Source organism: Macaca fascicularis, chromosome 4, assembly GCF_037993035.2.
Source record: "Macaca fascicularis isolate 582-1 chromosome 4, T2T-MFA8v1.1".
NCBI classification, from domain to species: Eukaryota; Metazoa; Chordata; class Mammalia; order Primates; family Cercopithecidae; genus Macaca; species Macaca fascicularis.
In genome coordinates, this window is record NC_088378.1 from 21,856,896 (window position 1) to 21,875,579 (window position 18,684).

General features: G+C 43.3%; 1 protein-coding gene across 3 annotated transcripts in view; it reads left to right on the forward strand.

Moving 5' to 3' along the window:
• The first annotated feature begins 1,246 nt into the window (after window positions 1-1,246).
• The window catches only part of SLC35F1 (solute carrier family 35 member F1), a 398,950-nt gene continuing 381,512 nt past the window's right edge, over window positions 1,247-18,684 (forward strand). For 2 of the 3 annotated variants that reach the window (XM_074036935.1, XM_005551675.5), the window contains exon 1: window positions 1,247-1,908. Coding sequence is in view for 1 of the 3 variants with exons in the window: in XM_005551675.5 (XP_005551732.1) it covers window positions 1,733-1,908 (176 nt within the window). In the remaining 2 variants the exon portion in view is untranslated. The remainder of the gene's footprint in view (window positions 1,909-18,684) is intronic. The other variant, XM_065543251.2, reaches the window with a different exon arrangement.

Here is an 18,684-nt window from a genome sequence, read left to right on the forward strand (position 1 = left end):
CAAATACTCATTTTCTCATATTTTTGATGATTAATAAAAGACTCCGAATTTTGTTAAAGGAATGGGACCCTGTTAACTGAACAGAGAATCCCATCTTATTTATATCCGTCGATATTCCTTTTCTCGTCTGTCGAAAGGACATAGTCCATTCCTTTTTTGAGTGTTATTTTCTCCCCAGTACCCTCTCTCAGTGGCAAATCCTATCACTGGTATTTTTAATTTTCTGGTTTCAGAGCATTTGGATTCAGTAGTGGTATCAGCATGCCTTTGTGTGAACAAACTTACCTGTTAAACTTACTCAATTCCTCATACTGCACTGAAGCGAAAATTTTTAAAAAATGCATATCATTTTTCAAGGCAAGATCCCTATCTAAACGGTCTAAATAAAGGAAAATTCGAAAAGTATCTCTCTTTTAAGAGTCGGTTATTAATTGGGATCTGGATCAATTGGCATAAGAATGCCGGGGACAGAGAGTCAGTTTCCTTCGGTAGAAATATGGTCCAAGATTTCTGTGGCAGATACACAGGACTTTCCCTTTTGGAGTTGGGGGACTATTACAGGAGCTGTTAGGCTTCCCTGCTGCGTGGTTTACCTCATTTAAGTCTTACAACTCCCCTGGGAGAAAGACACGCGTAGTCTCGCTACACAGAGGCGAATGCCTCAGAATTTAATTGCTTGGAGTCTCTCTGCGGATAAGTTTCAGATGTGCCACTGAAACTCAAATCTGCCTACGTTCCTTTCACAGCACTACGTTGCCTCAAACGGAGACGTTTTGAGTTAGTCTGATATGCTTTTTCCAGTTCCCAGAATTGATTCTTTGTGAGTAGTTTTTCCTCCCATTTCCTCCAGGCCAATTATGGCGAGTGTAGTAGGAGCAACATCTAAGATTTTCGGTTTGGGTTTCTAATCCAGGGTCGGCACCTGTCTCGGCGTCCTGCCGCTGTCCCAGGCTGTGGTGCTGGATTCCGCGGCGCTTGGGCAGAAAAGAGGAATCCCCGCCAACTCCACAGGGAGGATCTATTCCCAGCCCCCTTGTCCCCCTAAAAAGCACCCAAACCAGAACAATCACCACAACCTAGACCATGGGCCTCTGTGGACTGGGTAGTAGAGGGTCGGGGGCAACAAGGCACCTCGGCAGCGCCCTCTGGCGAGAGGAGAGCGAGTAAGTCCCCCGCCCGCGCCCCGCTCAGCCTCCGCCGCCGCCGCCGCCGCCGCCGCGGCGCCCCCGCCCGGCTCTCCGGGTTCACTCTCGGTCTCTCACTCCGTGAGACACAGACGGCAGCTTTCCGAGCGAGCGGGGTACAGGCTGAGGCGGCGCCAGCACAACTGCCGCCGTGCGCCCCGAGGAGACCTGGGCACGAGGAAACAAGGCGAAGCCGGGACTCCTTCCCCCGAGCCGACCGGCAGCTTCGCGCCCCCGCGCGACACCCTTCGCAGCCACTTCGCGGGGCGGGCCAGGACTTGGGGACGCGGCTAGGAAAGAGCCGGGGCGGGCGGCGGCGGCGGCACCGGCGCGAGGGTTCGCGCACTGCGACTGCAGAGGAGTGAGTGGCGGGCTGGGCGGCGGCGGCCGTAGCCTCGGGTGCCTCCCTGCCTCACAGCTTAGCAGGCAGCACCGCCTCCCGGGCCGCGGCCGCCCGGCCGGGTCCTCTGCGCGTTCCCGGGCCCGGAGCCGGCGCACGATGCGCCCGGCTGCGTTCTGATCGCCGCCGCGCCTCAGTCTCCACCGCGATGATCCCCCCTGAGCAGCCGCAGCAGCAGCTGCAGCCGCCGCCGCCAGCCCCGCCGAACCATGTGGTGACCACCATCGAGAACCTGCCGGCCGAGGGCAGCGGCGGCGGCAGCGGGAGCCTATCCGCCTCCTCCCGGGCTGGCGTGCGCCAGAGGATCCGCAAAGTGCTGAACAGGTGAGCGGCGGCGCCGGGCGAGGGCGCGGGGGGCAGGGGCTGCGGGCGCCCGACTCCGGGTCCCCTCCATCCCTCAGGCGGCCCACGGGTCCTTTGGGACGGGGTTGCGGCCGGGGGAGACTGAGGAGATCGGGCGACGACGCGCTCCGCGGTGGTGGAGAGGCCGCGGCAGCTTTGTCCCGGCGCAGAGAGCCCTGGAGTGGTGGAGCTGCCGCTGGTCCGAGGAGGGAGTTCGGTGAGAGGCGGGGTATTTCGTACCTAGTCGCCCTGTATGTGTATCCGCACTCACACCCTCCACACGCGTGCCGCCTCACTTCCCTTTCCCTCTCGCACCCCGGCTTTGCGCTCGGTGGTCGAGGGGACGCGGGGACCCAGCCAGGGCGGAGGAGGGAGGCGCGGGGCTGCGGAGATGGCGTGGAAGTCCCGGGCCTCGTGCTGTCCCCCGCCCCACCCCGCCCAGCGGATTCGACCCCTTGCGGGGCGGGGATGGGGTCGCCGTGACAGCCTAGCAGGCGGAGGGAACCCACTTCTCCAGCCTGATGCTCTAGTCGCCCCTCGGACTGTTTCTGGCTGGGAGCAGCGAAGAGAGGGCTAGAGGCCTGGAACAGACCCAGGCAAAGTGCAAAACATTGCAGGCAGTGTGTGAGCCGGCGGCGCCCAGTTATTCCGAAGCACCCAAGCCGAAGGGGGCGGGTGCCGATCTCCGGCGCCTCCAGTGCTGGAATCTGCGTAGTGGATTCAGGACCAGGACGTTTTAGGATGAGGACCTGGGTTGACGTGAAAATGGGGGTACCTCGGGCACCTCTGACTCAACTGTAATGTGAAAGGGACTTTTTCTACTTAAATAACTTGAAACGGTTGACCAGCTGACACATTAAAAAAATTCTATAGGGAATGTGTTTTGTGTGTTTTTTTTTTATTTGGGTGCGTGGGTGCCTTTCGATGCATCTGTAGAGGTAACTCTTCCAGTCGCTCTGTTCATACAGGTTTCTGTGCGGCACTGTGTTGGGTAGCAGAGATTCCCAACGAATTCACACCGAACTGTCTGGGTCTTAAAGCTCTGGTGGGAGTACAAACTATGTACAGAAATAGAATCTTGAGAAATATCCTTATTTGGGGAGTATAGTTTAATTTAGTCATATCAAATCCCGAACCATTCAAGAATCCCTGGTGAAGAATTAATGCGTGTGTTAGTTTATTTGTGGGTACTTCTGTAGATTTCCATTTATTATCAAACAAGAAGAAATTCACTCTGACGGGAGACACGAGTTGGTAATAGAACTAAGTCTTTGATTTGTAGCTGAGAATACCACCTTCCAAAAGATAAAGTAGAATAAATCAAGAAGACGCTGGCTCAGTACATATTATGTGGTTTTTGTGTTTTTTTAACGAATACCTGTGGGTTTTTTTTTTTGAATTGCAAATACCTTATCATTGGCTGTTTAAATTTTTAAGCACAATATATTTTTAATTATTATTTTTTCTCATCAAACCAGAAAATATTGATGTAATATTTTGTTCAGTTTTCTCTTTGCTAAATTATAAGTTACTGTTGATTCCATGTAGGTTATTTCTTGATATGTAATGAATCATAGAGCCCAGAAAAACAAGATCACTGAGGTAGGAGTGAGGGGTATGTTGTCATCATACCTTGGCCAGTAGCTAGACAAGTGGTTTGCAGCAGAGCCATTTATCTACTTGGTTTTGGTTTCTTCATTGTAAATTGTGTTTAATAATACGGTACTTGTCTTACTTCCCTACCATGATTTTGAGAATTAAATAATGCTGAAGAAAAGACTTGGAAAAGTATAAAGATCTACATGAATTAATGTATTCAACTCATTTTTGTTTTCCAAGGTAAGTCTGTGGAATAAACATAGGCAAATGAAGTTGAAGTCATGCTACGTTATGGGTAGAACCTTGTGTTTCATTAAACCTTCAGCGATCTGTGACATGAGTTGTACTAGTCCCAGTGTATACAGGAGGAACTTACACTTATGTTGGGTTGACGGCATTTCGTCTCAGCTATACAACCATGAATGGAACCCTAGGGTTGTAGCCTTTAGACTTAAGCTAAAACAATTATTTACTTATTTATTTGTCTTTCAAAGTTATTCAGAATTTTCAATATAATATTTTGTATTGAGTAACTGGCTTTTCCTTATCCTTAAAGGATAAGAACAAACTATTTGTTTCAAGAAAGAACATTTTTAGTAAGGAGACTGAAAAATCTGAGCAAGTTTTAAAATCTCAATGGCGTAATTTATTTAGCATGCTGATGAGCTTCACTTTTGTGCCATAATTATGTCAATGAGAGCCTTAATAGTGGCTATAGAGTGATTAGACTCTAGGTCGTAAGATTATGAGGGAGAGTGAATTTTTGAGATTCTGCAGAGTGCTTGGATGTGGCTCCCATCTGGTTTGAACCCTCATGATGTGTTGGACTAGTCAGTAATGGATATCAGGCAGGCCCACTGGGGCCTAATCATAAGCATCTTTGTCAATTTTCTAAGAACTCACGATCTGCTTACTTTCTCTTTTTTTGCTTTCTTCTTTTCCTCTTCCTCCTTCCTGAATACTTCACCCACATTGCCCTGTCCACTCATTGTCTTCATTTGTCTTCTTTCCTCTACCCTTGGCATGCAGCAACTGAGCTCTTAGCAGAAAGTTGTTCCAAATCGGGAAGCTAGGAGCCAATATAAAAAATATCCCTCCAACTTTTGACATGCGAATATATAGTTAGCAACATGCTATTGCTGTGGGCTGGTAGGGCTAGTCTCTTCAGTGACTGAAATGGGGGCTGTACCACTGTCAGCTCTTAGCGTCCCACTGGGCCAGAGGGGTAACGCTGAGACACAGAATGGTGCAATGGGATGAGAAATATTAGACTGTGAGCAAGGCAAGCCTGGCGAATTGCCTGCCATTGGTCACAGTCTACAGGAACAGCTATCTGACAACCCAGAGGAAGAATTGCAAACACATATGTTACCTATATCCTGTCTACCCAGGGAGAGTTAAAGAGAGAATTGCTCATCAATAATTAATTAAAGGTACTTCTTGCTCTCAAGAAGCTTAGAATGAAATATAGTGTTACCTTAATAAAATCTGCCTTACATTATTCTGCATCATTTTATTTCCTTAGTATACTCCATAGCCTCTCCCCTTACTCGAAAGGCTTGTCAAGCTGGATTGCTGCATTTTGTACACAACAATTGGGGCATCTCATTGGTTGACTACTCCCTTTCTGTGAAACAGTTAGATTAGAATGTAATTATATTCAAGACTTGGTGAAAGAGGAGGCACTAGATAATTTTTAAAAATAATTAATGGGATGTCACATTTTTTCCCCTGGTATACTCAAAATTGTTTTGGCAAAGGGATGCAAGAAATATAAGACAATTTAAATGCTGGAATAATTACTACTCCTTTAATATTCAAAGTTGTGAAACAATCAATGTATTGATTCAAACAAGGAAAAAATACAGCAAAGTCTTCTTCACATTTCCCCCCTCCCTCCCTCCCTCCCTCCCTCCCTCCCTCCCTCCCTCCCTCCCTCCTTCCTTCCTTCCTTCCTTCCTTCCTTCCTTCCTTCCTTCCTTCCTTCCTTCCTTCCTTCCTTCCTTCTTTCCTTCATTCCTTCCTTCCTTCCCTCCTTCTGGCAGGATCTTAGTCTGTTGTCCAGGCTGGACTGCAATGCCATGATCACAACTTATTGCAGCCTTGACTTCCTGGGCTCAAGCGATTCTCCCACCTCAGCCTCCCAAGTAGCTGGGAATACAGGTGCACACCACCATACCTGGCTTTTTTTTTTTTTTTTTTTTTTTTTTAAATTTTTAAATTTTTAGTAGAAACGAGGCCTCGTTCTGTTTCCCAGGCTGGCCTCAAACTCCAGGCCTCAAGTCACATTCCCACCTTGGCCTTCCAAAGCGCTGGAATTGCAGGCATGAGCCACTGTGCCTGGCCTTCCCTTATTTCTTAGCATAATATAGTATACATTACCCTGCCACAGGCAAGCAGAAAACGAGAAAAAGAAAATACTTCAAGGGCAACAGTTGATGACCCTCTCAAAGAAACTGCTGATCAGGTAGATTTCTTCGACACATATAGGAGTAGCTACTGACCTACATATTAAAGTGCCTGAAGATTTTCTACTCTAAATGATTTCTTAATGAAATGTTTTTGAGAAATGAGTGATAGCTTGTTTTGTGTTTTGCATATGTGTGCTTTTATTTATCTTTTCCCACGTATTATTTTCAGTTGTTAACAGAAATATCTGTGAATTTCTAGTTTTGATACACTTTCTTCCCATTAAGACATACAGTGGGTTGTCTCAAATTATAAAGAGGTTTCTGCCTCTTTGAGTCTTATGGTGGGAATGTTTAATCATTAGAATGGAGTCACTACTGATTCTGACTCATCCATTCATTTGATTTAGAATGAACTGATTTCCAACTTATATTTAGATTTATTTTCTTCAGATTTATTTTCAAATTTCTGAAACCTTTTTGAGATATAAACCAAAGAGCATTAAGGATATACACAGAAGAGTTTGAAGCAAGCCTACATAAAATCAATGTCCAAGTAGGAAACTTACTGTGTAAAATGGGACAATATGTGGACATAGCCTTTCTGAGTCATTAAGTAAGGTGGACAGAACATCATGAACCAATGGATATGACTGAACTCTAGGTATTCCATACAGTTAGTGGAAACATATAATTTAGATGATCCTTTCTTATCAAGTGAGAAGGCTTTTGTTAGGAAATTAATGGTGAAACTCTTCCTCAAGCTGCTGCTTCTAACACATGTCAAAATGAGAAGGGGAAGATCAGCTAGTAATGAGGTTGATTCATACAAAATATTCCAAGTGGAACTGGGTGGTGTGATTAAAAACAGGCTTTTTTCGCCGGGCGCAGTGGCTCAAGCCTGTAATCCCAGCACTTTGGGAGGCCGAGACGGGCGGATCATAAGGTCACGAGATCAAGACCATCCTGGCTAACATGGTGAAACCCCGTCTCTACTAAAAAATACAAAAAAACTAGCTGGGCGAGGTGGCGGGCGCCTGTAGTCCCAGCTACTCGGGAGGCTGAGGCAGGAGAATGGCATAAACCCGGAAGGCGGAGCTTGCAGTGAGCTTAGATCCGGCCACTGCACTCCAGCCTGGGTGACAGAGTGAGACTCCATCTCAAAAAATAAAAAACAAACAAAAAAAAAACAGGCTTTTCTAAGATTAATAGTAAATAAAGGATGTCTGAAGGATGCATTTATTTTTAACTAAAAGGACAAAATTATAAAAATAAAAGATTATCCCAGTATACTTGTATTTATGCCCAGTGCTTGGAGAAACTAATGTTCACATTAAAGGAATATTTGTATTACCTCAGATAAAGATGATGCATTTTCAGGTAAGTAACGTGTATTAAAATATTCTTGTCTTTGTGTGCTTTTTCTTTGAACTTTTACTTTCTCAAAATCTGTCAGTGTCTTAGGGGCATCCTAATCAATGTCTGTTTTCACTGTACACATCTATAGATGTAGAAGGTATAGGCAACTGAGCTGCTGCTCATATAGCTCATATAGCTCTAAAGTTATGTAATGCAAGAGATGTTTTATTATTTAGTTGCCATTTCTCGTAAAAATAATATGCAGCATGTGAAAGTACCATCACCAGATTTTAGTTTAGCTTGCTTGTTCATTTGCGTTCAGGCCAATGAGTATTCACTGTACATTGTTCAAACACATTAATTCTTGATTATGCTTCTCAAGAAGTATGCTTAGGAAGTCAGACTTCAGTAGATGTATGGAAAAAACCCTATGAATATTGGGCATATTTCTTAATGGTAACATGAACATATACAGGTCTATATTCATTTATTCTTAAGCAGTAACTGTGTGCTGAACCCTCTTATGGAAGACACACATGTGATGAAACGTTATTCTTGGGCCAAAACCTCAAAATCTAACTGGGAAACTTGACATATGTATCACTATTTAGAATGAACGTTGTAATTCATAATCTGAATTGTTTTTTTAAAAAAATTAATTAATTAATTAATTTATTTATTATTACTATACTTTAAGTTGTAGGGTACATGTGCATAACGTGCAGGTTTGTTACATATGTATACTTGTGCCATGTTGGTGTGCTGCACCCATCAACTTGTCATTTACATCAGGTATAACTCCCAATGCACTCCCTCCCCCCTCCCCCCTCCCCATGATAGGCCCCGGTGTGTGATGTTCCCCTTCCTGAGTCCAAGTGATCTCATTGTTCAGTTCCCACCTATGAGTGAGAACATGCAGTGTTTGGTTTTCTGTTCTTGTGATAGTTTGCTAAGAATGATGGTTTCCAGCTGCATCCATGTCCCTACAAAGGACACAAACTCATCGTTTTTGATGGCTGCATAGTATTCCATGGTGTATATGTGCCACATTTTCTTAATCCAATCTGTCACTGATGGACATTGGGTTGATTCCAAGTCTTTGCTATTGTGAATAGTGCTGCAATAAACATACGTGTGCATGTGTCTTTATAGCAGCATAATTTATAATCCTTTGGGTATATACCCAGTAATGGGATGGCTGGGTCATATGGTACATCTAGTTCTAGATCCTTGAGGAATCTCCATACTGTTTTCCATAATGGTTGAACTAGTTTACAATCCCACCAACAGTGTAAAAGCGTTCCTATTTCTCCACATCCTCTCCAGCACCTGTTGTTTCCTGACTTTTTAATGATCACCATTCTAACTGGTGTGAGATGGTATCTCATTGTGGTTTTGATTTGCATTTCTCTGATGGCCAGTGATGATGAGCATTTTTTCATGTGTCTGTTGGCTGTATGAATGTCTTCTTTTGAGAAATGTCTGTTCATATCCTTTGCCCACTTTTTGATGGGGTTGTTTGTTTTTTTCTTGTAAATTTGTTTGAGTTCTTTGTAGGTTCTGGATATTAGCCCTTTGTCAGATGAGTAGATTGCAAAAATTTTCTCCCATTCTGTAGGTTGCCTGTTCACTCTGATGGTAGTTTCTTTTGCTGTGCAGAAGCTCTTTAGTTTAATGAGATCCCATTTGTCAATTTTGGCTTTTGCTGCCGTTGCTTTTGGTGTTTTAGACATGAAGTCTTTGCCCATGCCTATGTCCTGAATGGTACTACCTAGGTTTTCCTCTAGGATTTTTATGGTATTAGGTCTAACATTTAAGTCTCTAATCCATCTTGAATTAATTTTCGTATAAGGAGTAAGGAAAGGATCCAGTTTCAGCTTTCTACTTATGGCTAGCCAATTTTCCCAGCACCATTTATTAAATAGGGAATCCTTTCCCCATTTCTTGTTTCTCTCAGGTTTGTCAAAGATCAGATGGCTGTAGATGTGTGGTATTATTTCTAAGGACTCTGTTCTGTTCCATTGGTCTATATCTCTGTTTTGGTACCAGTACCATGCTGTTTTGGTTACTGTAGACTTGTAGTATAGTTTGAAGTCAGGTAGCGTGATGCCTCCAGCTTTGTTCTTTTGACTTAGGATTATCTTGGAGATGCGGGCTCTTTTTTGGTTCCATATGAACTTTAAAGCAGTTTTTTCCAATTCTGTGAAGAAACTCATTGGTAGCTTGATGGGGATGGCATTGAATCTATAAATTACCTTGGGCAGTATGGCCATTTTCACGATATTGATTCTTCCTATCCATGAGCATGGTATGTTCTTCCATTTGTTTGTGTCCTCTTTGATTTCACTGAGCAGTGGTTTGTAGTTCTCCTTGAAGAGGTCCTTTACATCCCTTGTAAGTTGGATTCCTAGGTATTTTATTCTCTTTGAAGCAATTGTGAATGGAAGTTCATTCCTGATTTGGCTCTCTGTTTGTCTGTTACTGGTGTATAAGAATGCTTGTGATTTTTGCACATTAATTTTGTATCCTGAGACTTTGCTGAAGTTGCTTATCAGCTTAAGGAGATTTTGGGCTGAGACAATGGGGTTTTCTAAATATACAATCATGTCATCTGCAAACAGGGACAATTTGACTTCTTCTTTTCCTAACTGAATACCCTTGATTTCTTTCTCTTGCCTGATTGCCCTAGCCAGAACTTCCAACACTATGTTGAATAGGAGTGGTGAGAGAGGGCATCCCTGTCTTGTGCCAGTTTTCAAAGGGAATTTTTCCAGTTTTTGCCCATTCAGTATGATATTGGCTGTGGGTTTGTCATAAATAGCTCTTATGATTTTGAGGTACGTTCCATCAATACCGAATTTATTGAGCATTTTTAGCATGAAGGGCTGTTGAATTTTGTCAAAAGCCTTTTCTGCATCGTGAATTGTTACACATAATGCCTAAATAAATGCTTCCAAATGTTGAGATGTTGGAATCATGTAAATGAGCTGTTCAATATGCAATCTGTATTAACTTTGTTCTGACACTTTGGAATTATACAGGGACTCCTTGAATGTACAGTAGTTAAGAAGGAATTTCACAAGAAATGTCAAAGAAAACAATAACAATAGATATTCTTTAGGAAGTATTTTCTTGAAAAAATGTTAGTGGCAACTCAGTTAGTGGCAACATGAGTATATTTTTTTGAATTATATTATAATTTAAGTTTTAAAAATATTTTTTCAGCCAGGGGTGGTGGCTCACAACTGTAATCTCAGCATTTGGGAGGCCAAGGTGGGAGAGTCACCTGAGGTCAGGAGTTTGAGACCAACCTGGCCAACATGGCGAAACCCCATCTCTACTAAAAATACAAAAATTATCTGGGCATGGTGGCATGCACCTCTAGTCCCAGCTACTTGGGGGGCTGAGGCACGAGAACCACTTGAACCCAGGAGGCAGATATTGCAGTGAGCCGAGATCATGCTACTGCATTCCAGCCTGGGCAACAGAGTGAAACTTCATCTCAAAAAAATCCCCCAAAAAACCAAACAAAAAAATTCTATCTGTCTATCTATCTGTCTATCTCTCTCTCTCTCTCTCTCTCTCTCTCTCTCTCTCTCTATCTGCATGTATATATACACACACATATATACGTGTATATATTCTGACTCATCCATTCATTTGATTTAGAATGAACTGATTTCCAACTTATATTTAGATTTATTTTCTTCAGATTTATTTTCAAATTTCTGAAACCCTTTTGAAATATAAACCAAAGAGCATTAAGGATATACACAGAAGAGTTTGAAGCAAGCCTACATAAAATCAATGTCCAAGTTTCCTACTTGGACATTGAGAGAGAGTTTCTATTGAATTTAAATTCTAAACTTTGTCGCAAGAATATTTACTATGTGCCTCTCTGAGGATTAAAAAACAAGCCCTTAAATATAGTTTTGCAAGTTCTGAGATTATAAGCCACCAATTCCTAATACGTTCCATTTAAAAAAAATAATTAGAGAAACCTACTATAACTGAACAAACATTGAATAGATTTTTAAAACCAAATCATACTAATTATATACAGATTTAGAGTGACAGGGCTGCAATTTGTGATCATACCTGACTCTGAAAAAGCACAAAGTACTCTGATCTGTCCTGTAAGATAGATCTCCTTCTCTCATTCATTGATTCATTCATCCAGGGAGAATTTTATTCAATGAGTGTTTATTGAGTGACTATTATATGTTGGGCACTGCTGGATCACAATGGCTGGTATGGCCTCTGGGTGCCATTGGTGGAGTTTCTGTTATTACCCTTTCAATATAACCCATCAAAGGGGCAATTTAAATAAAATAGAAATAAAGATAAGATATACCTCTCAAAATGATGTAGTTTCAAAAATGAGGTTTTCAAGTTGATCTGACAAAAAATCCCCATAAATTAGTTGTTTCACTTTTAGGAAAACTGCCCAGGTAGAAGACTGAAACATGATAAAATTACTCAATGTCTACATAGATTCAAGAAGCAGACCTTTTTTGATGAATACCATTGAGTTTGTTTCACTTAGGGCTTAAATATTTTTTAAAAAGAAACAGCTATTAATGTTCATCCAGCCTCAGAATGCTAGAAGGAAAAGGAGAACAGATTTGAATCCCATTCTTCTGTTCAGGGTGAACCTATGAAGGTCCTTGCCATATAACTCAAGAAAATAGAATTTTCTGAAAATATTAATGTGCTGGCAGTGCATAGGCAACTTTGTGGGGGCTTGGGGACATGTTTGTGCATTGCAGATGGAGAAATTTAAAATATGCAAGAGCATAACAAGGAGTTGGTGGAAGGACTGGACTTTTATATATAATTTGATACAACCTAATGAGAGTGTTTGAGATGTTTGAGTTAAAGTTAGCATTTAAACAATGACTCAAGTTCTCAAATTTTACCTTATAAGGCATATACTTTATATTATAAAACATTATATTGTATGTTATTCTTCTAATAACAAAGATTAGTCTTTTCTTCCCTTTCTAGATAAGGAAACAAATTTATGTGGTGATACAGCTAAGTGCTTTTATAAAACCACAGAGGAAGGAGAGACCATGCTAGGCTGGAGAAAGGTCAGGAGGGATCAGGGATGACATTTGTCCTTGGCAATGAAAGATGGGCAGGAAAGGAATATGTACAGGGAGGGGGAGGTGAGACAGGATGAGCCATTCATGGAAGTAAGAGATTGGGGGAGAATTAAGTGTCTAGTTTGACAATATTGTAGGATGCGTCAATATAAAGGGAAGAAAAGGGAATTAAGGCTAGATTGCAGGATGAGATCAGATAATGGAAAGTCTTAGATGCTCTAATAAGCAGTTAGACTTACTAGGTTATTTTAGGTTATTGAGTAGAGAAATGACATGATCAGAGAGGTGCCCAAATACGATACTCTGTGGGAAAATCTATAGGACAAAGGAGAAGGAAAGGACCAGAGTTTGGGGATCAGTTAGGAGGCTACTGCAGTCATTTAGAGGGGAAGAAAGGTGAGTCTAAGTGGGGTGGAGGCAGCCAGGATGGAGAGGGAAGTGCTCTGATTTGAACAGAATCTGGACCAGATCAGGTAAAAGAAGATTTGATTATTTTTGAGAAGGCACTCAGCAGTGCTTGTCAAATAGTGGGTATTTAATACTTGTTTGTTGAAAGGTTATTGAAAGCCACTACAGGACAGAGATCTGCTCTCCGGGGCCTAGGATGCTGAGTGAGCTAGAGGCTGCTGGGAGGACAGCAGCCAGCTATTCAGACTGTGGGCTATGGACTCTTGCCGGACTACAGACTGTGTGGCCAGACTGTGATGAGAACAGAAATTGGAAGTAAGCGTTTAGAAATAGCTATAGCAGTTTAACAGAGCACTTTTATGTTTTTTTGTCCTAATATTAAAGAATTGGGTCTTGTATTTCGGTTTTTGTTTTTTTCATTTCATTTTTTTCTCATAATTGATTTTTATTGTATTTCATAAAAGTATTGTCTTCAATGAATTGTTAAAAAACAGATATTTTATGACAGAATGTTTGAGAAGCACTGGTGCCAGCCAGATATCCCAGTGGAAGTAAGAGTGAATTTGGATTCTGGGAGTGCATCTAATCATGGATTGGTGGGGGGTGTTCCTCATTGTGGGGGCATCAGGTTGGTACTAGTCATGACGCTGAAAATCTATACCTATAAGGTGATGATGTGGAAGCAGTAGAGTAAGGCTGACAGTAGTTACATTAAGTATCAAGGCCCCAGCAAAATGGCCTGGTCTTCAGCTGGGGCACCTTGCCTTAAAGGGATGCCCTGGAATGTGAGGCAGGGAAACTATTTAGAAGTGAGGAGTACAGAGCAGCAGCCCAGGTCTGTAGAATGGGCAGTAAGTGGGGAGTATGACTTTTCAGAGATCACACAGTTAAGGAGGTCACATTCTGTGTTTGGGTGACAGGAAGGTGGGTCAGGGTTGCCTGGGGTCCCAACATGAGTGGCCAGACCACTGATACAGCTTCATCTCAAGCTCTGAGGAGCACAGACCAGGAGCCCCTCAGCCATTTAACAAAGAATTACCGAGTCAGGTGAGAGGCACAATCTAGCTGTTAGGGATACTTTGGGAAACAAAAGAGAAAAGACCTCCACTCTCATGGAGACTACATTCTACAAGAGAGGCAGGCAATGAAAACATGAAAAAAGTATCCAACAGTGGCAAATAATACGCAGAGAATCAAAGTGGGGTGATGTGACAGAGAGGGAAGAGGGAGTACTTTAATTTGGCTGGTCAGTCCTCTCTCTCTCTTCTGATGACACTGAAGCTAAGATTAGAATGGCCAAAAGGAAATGGCCATTGGAGGTTCTGGGGGAAGGTCATTCCAGGCAGAGATGCTACGATGAAACAAGCCTGCATAATGATGTGAAAGAAAGGGAGGCTGGAGAGCAGGAAACAGGAGAGCGTAAGTGAGGAGATCAGAGAGGGAGGCAGGTGTCAGTTCTAAATGGGCTGGGGAACAAGTGGAAGATTTTAAGCAGAGGAGTTGTCTGGCTAATGTTTTGAAAAGACCACTCTGGCTGCTGTTGGAGAACGGATTGCGGGAGAAGTACATAGCTAGTGGATGAAGGAGATGTTGGAAGCTGGCTGGCCTGTAGCAACAGAAGTGGAGACAAGTGGTTGTAATCTGGAGTGGTTTGCACTGGGAGGTGGAGCACACAGGACTGGACGAGTGATTTGATGGGGCAGCTGAGGGACAGGAATAAAGAAACATTTCCAGTTTTTTGGGCTTGAGCAATTGGGTGAGTGATGGTGCCGTTTTCTAAGGTGAAAAAGACTTGGAGAGGAACATGTTTGTTGGTAGGAATTAAATAGTTTATTTTGGCAAGTAAAGTTAGATAGGTATAGTGGAAAGGTCAAAAGAAAGCTGGAGTGTGGAATTCTGGGGAGAAGTCAGAGCTTGGAATTTGGATTTGGGGATCGTAAGTCCTGGATGCATATGTAGATAGAGGGAAAGAGGGGTACCAAGAGCAATATGGGGGGCACACTAACCCTCAGAGTCAAACACAGAGGAAGGACTCAGCGAAGGAACTGGAGAAGGCAGGATCTGAAGTAGGAAGGAAACCAGGAGAGTATGGTGTCCAGAAGCCAAGAGAAGAAGGCATTTCCAGAAGGAGGCAATAAGCAGTCCACTGTGCTGAGAGTAATTGAGGAAAGGGCAGAGAAATGACCAGTGGTTTGGCAACACAGGGAACCCTGGGGCTGTGACAACCACAGGGTCAGAGGAGTGGTGCAGATGGAAACGTGGATGGAATGGTTTGGGAGGGAATGTGAGGTGGAGGTGTTCAGAATATGACTTTTGAGAAATGTTGTCCTAACAAGGAATAGAGTGTAGGGAAAGTCTTTTAATAGAAGAGATAATACAACAGGTCTGTGTGCTGATGAGAATGATGTAGTGAAGAGGGAAAAATCGCAGGAAGGAGTGGGATGAAGGAAGGAGGAAACCTTGAGAAGGCTTAGATGGTAGAATTCAAGGCATGGTGGGGAGGAGCTAGTCTTTGAGAGGACCAGGACACTGTCCATAATACAGAGGAGACGCTGAGAATGGGGGTGTAAATGAAGATAATTTGGTAGATTCCATGATTTTGTGGTGGGAATAATAGGCAGTGCCTCTCTGGTGGCTTATCTTTCTCTGTGAACTCTGAGGCAAGGCTATCAATAGTGAACGAAGATGCTAGTTGGTGGGGGAGGTGTGTAGGATGGTTGTACAAAGAGAAGTGGGAAACAGTCATTTTGAAGAGTAAGAAAGGAAATATACTAAAGAAGTGTTATGCGTAAATATGACATTTGTGGTGGGGATTCAGTATGGAGTGTGATGAGCAGAAAGAAGCTACTGCTGTTTAGAATCTGCTGCCTTGGAAAAGATGAACTCAGATCTGTGCCCAAGAAGCCAGAACCATCATCATGTAAGTGAGGATAGTGGGGCAGTGCATATTTGAGGGGGCTCAGTAGGATTTGGGTTCTGATTGCATTGGGGAGTGGGGTATGAGAGAGAGAGAGAAGAGGGAATTAAGATAATTTTAAAATATATTTTTTTAAGAGACAAAGTTTCACACCATCACCCAGTCTGGAGTGCAGTGGTGTGATCATAGCTCACTGCAGACTCAAACTCCTGGGCTCAAGTGATCTTCCCGCCTCAGCCTCCCGAGTAGGTAAGACTACGGGTGTACACCACCATGCTGGGCTAATCTTTAATTTTTTTTTGGTAGAGATGTTGGTCTTGCTATGTTCCCCAGGCTGGTCTTGGACTGGGTTCACGTGATGTTCTGACCTTGGACTCCCAGAGTATTGGAATTACAGCCATGAGCCATCACACCTGGTGATGAGATGTGACTTAGCAATCACTTCCAGGTTTTGCGCCTGGGCCACTGGAGTGATGGTGTCCCCTTTAGCCTGTGTCGTATGTTTTGTTTCAGGAAAACAACTTAACTTTTGGGGGTTTCAATTCTCTGATTTGTAAACTGGTTAAAATAATCCTAGTTTTTCATTTCCCATTGGATGTTTGGGATTTTTACATGCAGTAACATCTGGGAGAGGGCTTGGAAAGCTGCCAAGCACCATGTAATTGTTATCCTGGTAACAAAATTAAAAGCAGAGCCTGGGTTTTCGCCGCTTTGCGCTGTCATCCGGCCTGTGATAAATGCTGACTGGCTTCCTCGGCTCGCAGTGACTTTGATGCACAGTACCTACTCTGCCCCTGTCGTTGTTGTCATGAGCCTTGTCAGTCAGGGTCTGAAGTGAAACCCACCGATCTATGAACTAGGGCACTGGGCTGTTTACTTCAATGTGTTTGTGTTTGTTTATATATATGTGCATTTAAATTATAAATATATATAATAGAAAGTATAAATGTATATATATTTAATAAAAGTATAAATCTATGTATTTATGGAAAGTATATAGCAAGCCTCCTCTTGGGAAGGCGATTTCAGCACTGGCATATGTTCTGCTGTCTAATTGTGCCTCTCAGTCCAGGAGCTCCGCGGTACCTGTGGTTCCTGAAAGAGAGTTTGACAGGCTTCAGGAAAGGGTTAGTGCCTCTTGAACTGGGGAGATTACAAAACGAGCGTGGGCCTAAAAGGCTCCACAGAGGCAGGCAGCGGGATGGACAGAGCGGCTCAGAGGGAAGGGACAGAGCCGCTTTAATGTGCTAATGAGGGGAAGCCCAGATGCCAGCGGGCTCAGTGGAGCTCTTTGTGATGCCGGGTTCCTGGGGCTGGCTGGAGTCTCTGTCCCTATCTGGATCCTGCTGCAGGCCGGGGAAACACTGCGCTCTTAGAGAGGGGCCCTGCCCTCCACAGATAGCCCCGTAGACCCTCGGAACGTGGGTGGACGGGGAGGGCGTGCGCGAGCCTCGGCGCTGGGTGGTGACTGGAAAAGAGGGCGCCAGGAGGCGGGGGAGGGGCGCTCAGACGACAGAGGACGGGACGGGGGCAAGTGTTCCGCGGGGTGTGTGGGGTCAGAGCTGGAAAGGACCTTTGCAGCTTCGCGAAATGAACCGTTTTTCCTCTACAACTGCCAAGCTCGGGGAACGGCCTTCAAGCCCATCCAACAGGAGATAATCTGTCCTTGGAACTAGTGCAAGTCAGTTTTTAACTACTTGCGGAGAAAGTCTGAAACGTCACAACCAACCAAACAAAAACGACCACCTCCCAGTGAGTGCTGGAATGAAATTCATGTTCTGGTTATTTCATTCAGAGATGGCTCCAAGATTGCTAGATGGGAGGAGTTAGAGAACCCATTGAGTGGCAGCTGGGTCGGGGGGGTTGTCTTGAAATTGTGTTTGCCTATCAAGAACACAGCGCAGGATTTACAAAGAGTATGTTTACTCGTACTGATCCATCTGCTAATGAAAAGACTGGGTAACCGGAGCCCCTCCAGCCACCCTTAAATGCTGCCTCTAGATTGCATTATAAAGTCTGGGGTCATAACTGTCTCTGGAAATATAAGTTCGCAGATAAAATAGACAGATGAAGATCATCGATCCATGATATTGTGACCTTTTGTGTCCTATATTTCCTTTCTGAATATTCGTGGGGGATATATAAATATTTAAATTTATAATATAAATATTATATATATTATATATGTTATTTCTCAAGTGTATATGAAATATTATTTGTAATGAGTCTTTGTCTGTTCGTCTATCTGAACCTCCTTTTGTGTCTTGCTCTATTTCTCTTTGACACACACACACATATACACACACACTTAGACGGATAGGTAGAGGATAGCCTTCCACTTAATTGATGATAGCCCCCCAACTTTTTTTTTTACCATGTTTTTTGGGAGGAAGAGCTCAAGAGTTAGTTCAAGAAGAATGATTCATTTTTAAAGTGCTTCATTTCTATTTTGGAGTCACACTGAATTGATACCACCTAAGAAAAATAGAAGCATTCGGTGTAGAATTACCCATGAGCTAGCTATATTTGGAAGTGTGAATGCACCTGTAGAACAGTCACCCCATAAGGGGTTCCCCCCATGTCCCTGAGCCATATATGGCTTCGTTATAACACTTCAGTTCCAGGTGACAATAAGTACTGTGGCTTGGATTTCAGATTTTACTCTTTTTTACCTGTTCTAACAGTTCGTGTGAATGTAGTGCCTTTCAGGCAAAATTCTTCTATTTTATATAAAAAATTTCTCCTTGTTGCTTCCCATCTATTTCCTGCCCCTAATGGGATACATGCCTTTTGGATTGACCTTCCTTAGTGAAAGCTGGGCGGTTTCAAGCCTAAAGAAGTATAGGCAATGAGGTGCTTGCTTGCACTGGTTTTAGAAAATTGATCATTTGCAACTCTTAGACTGATAAATGAACTCATTTGTGTCCAATGCAAAGAGACCCAAATTATTACTTCCCTG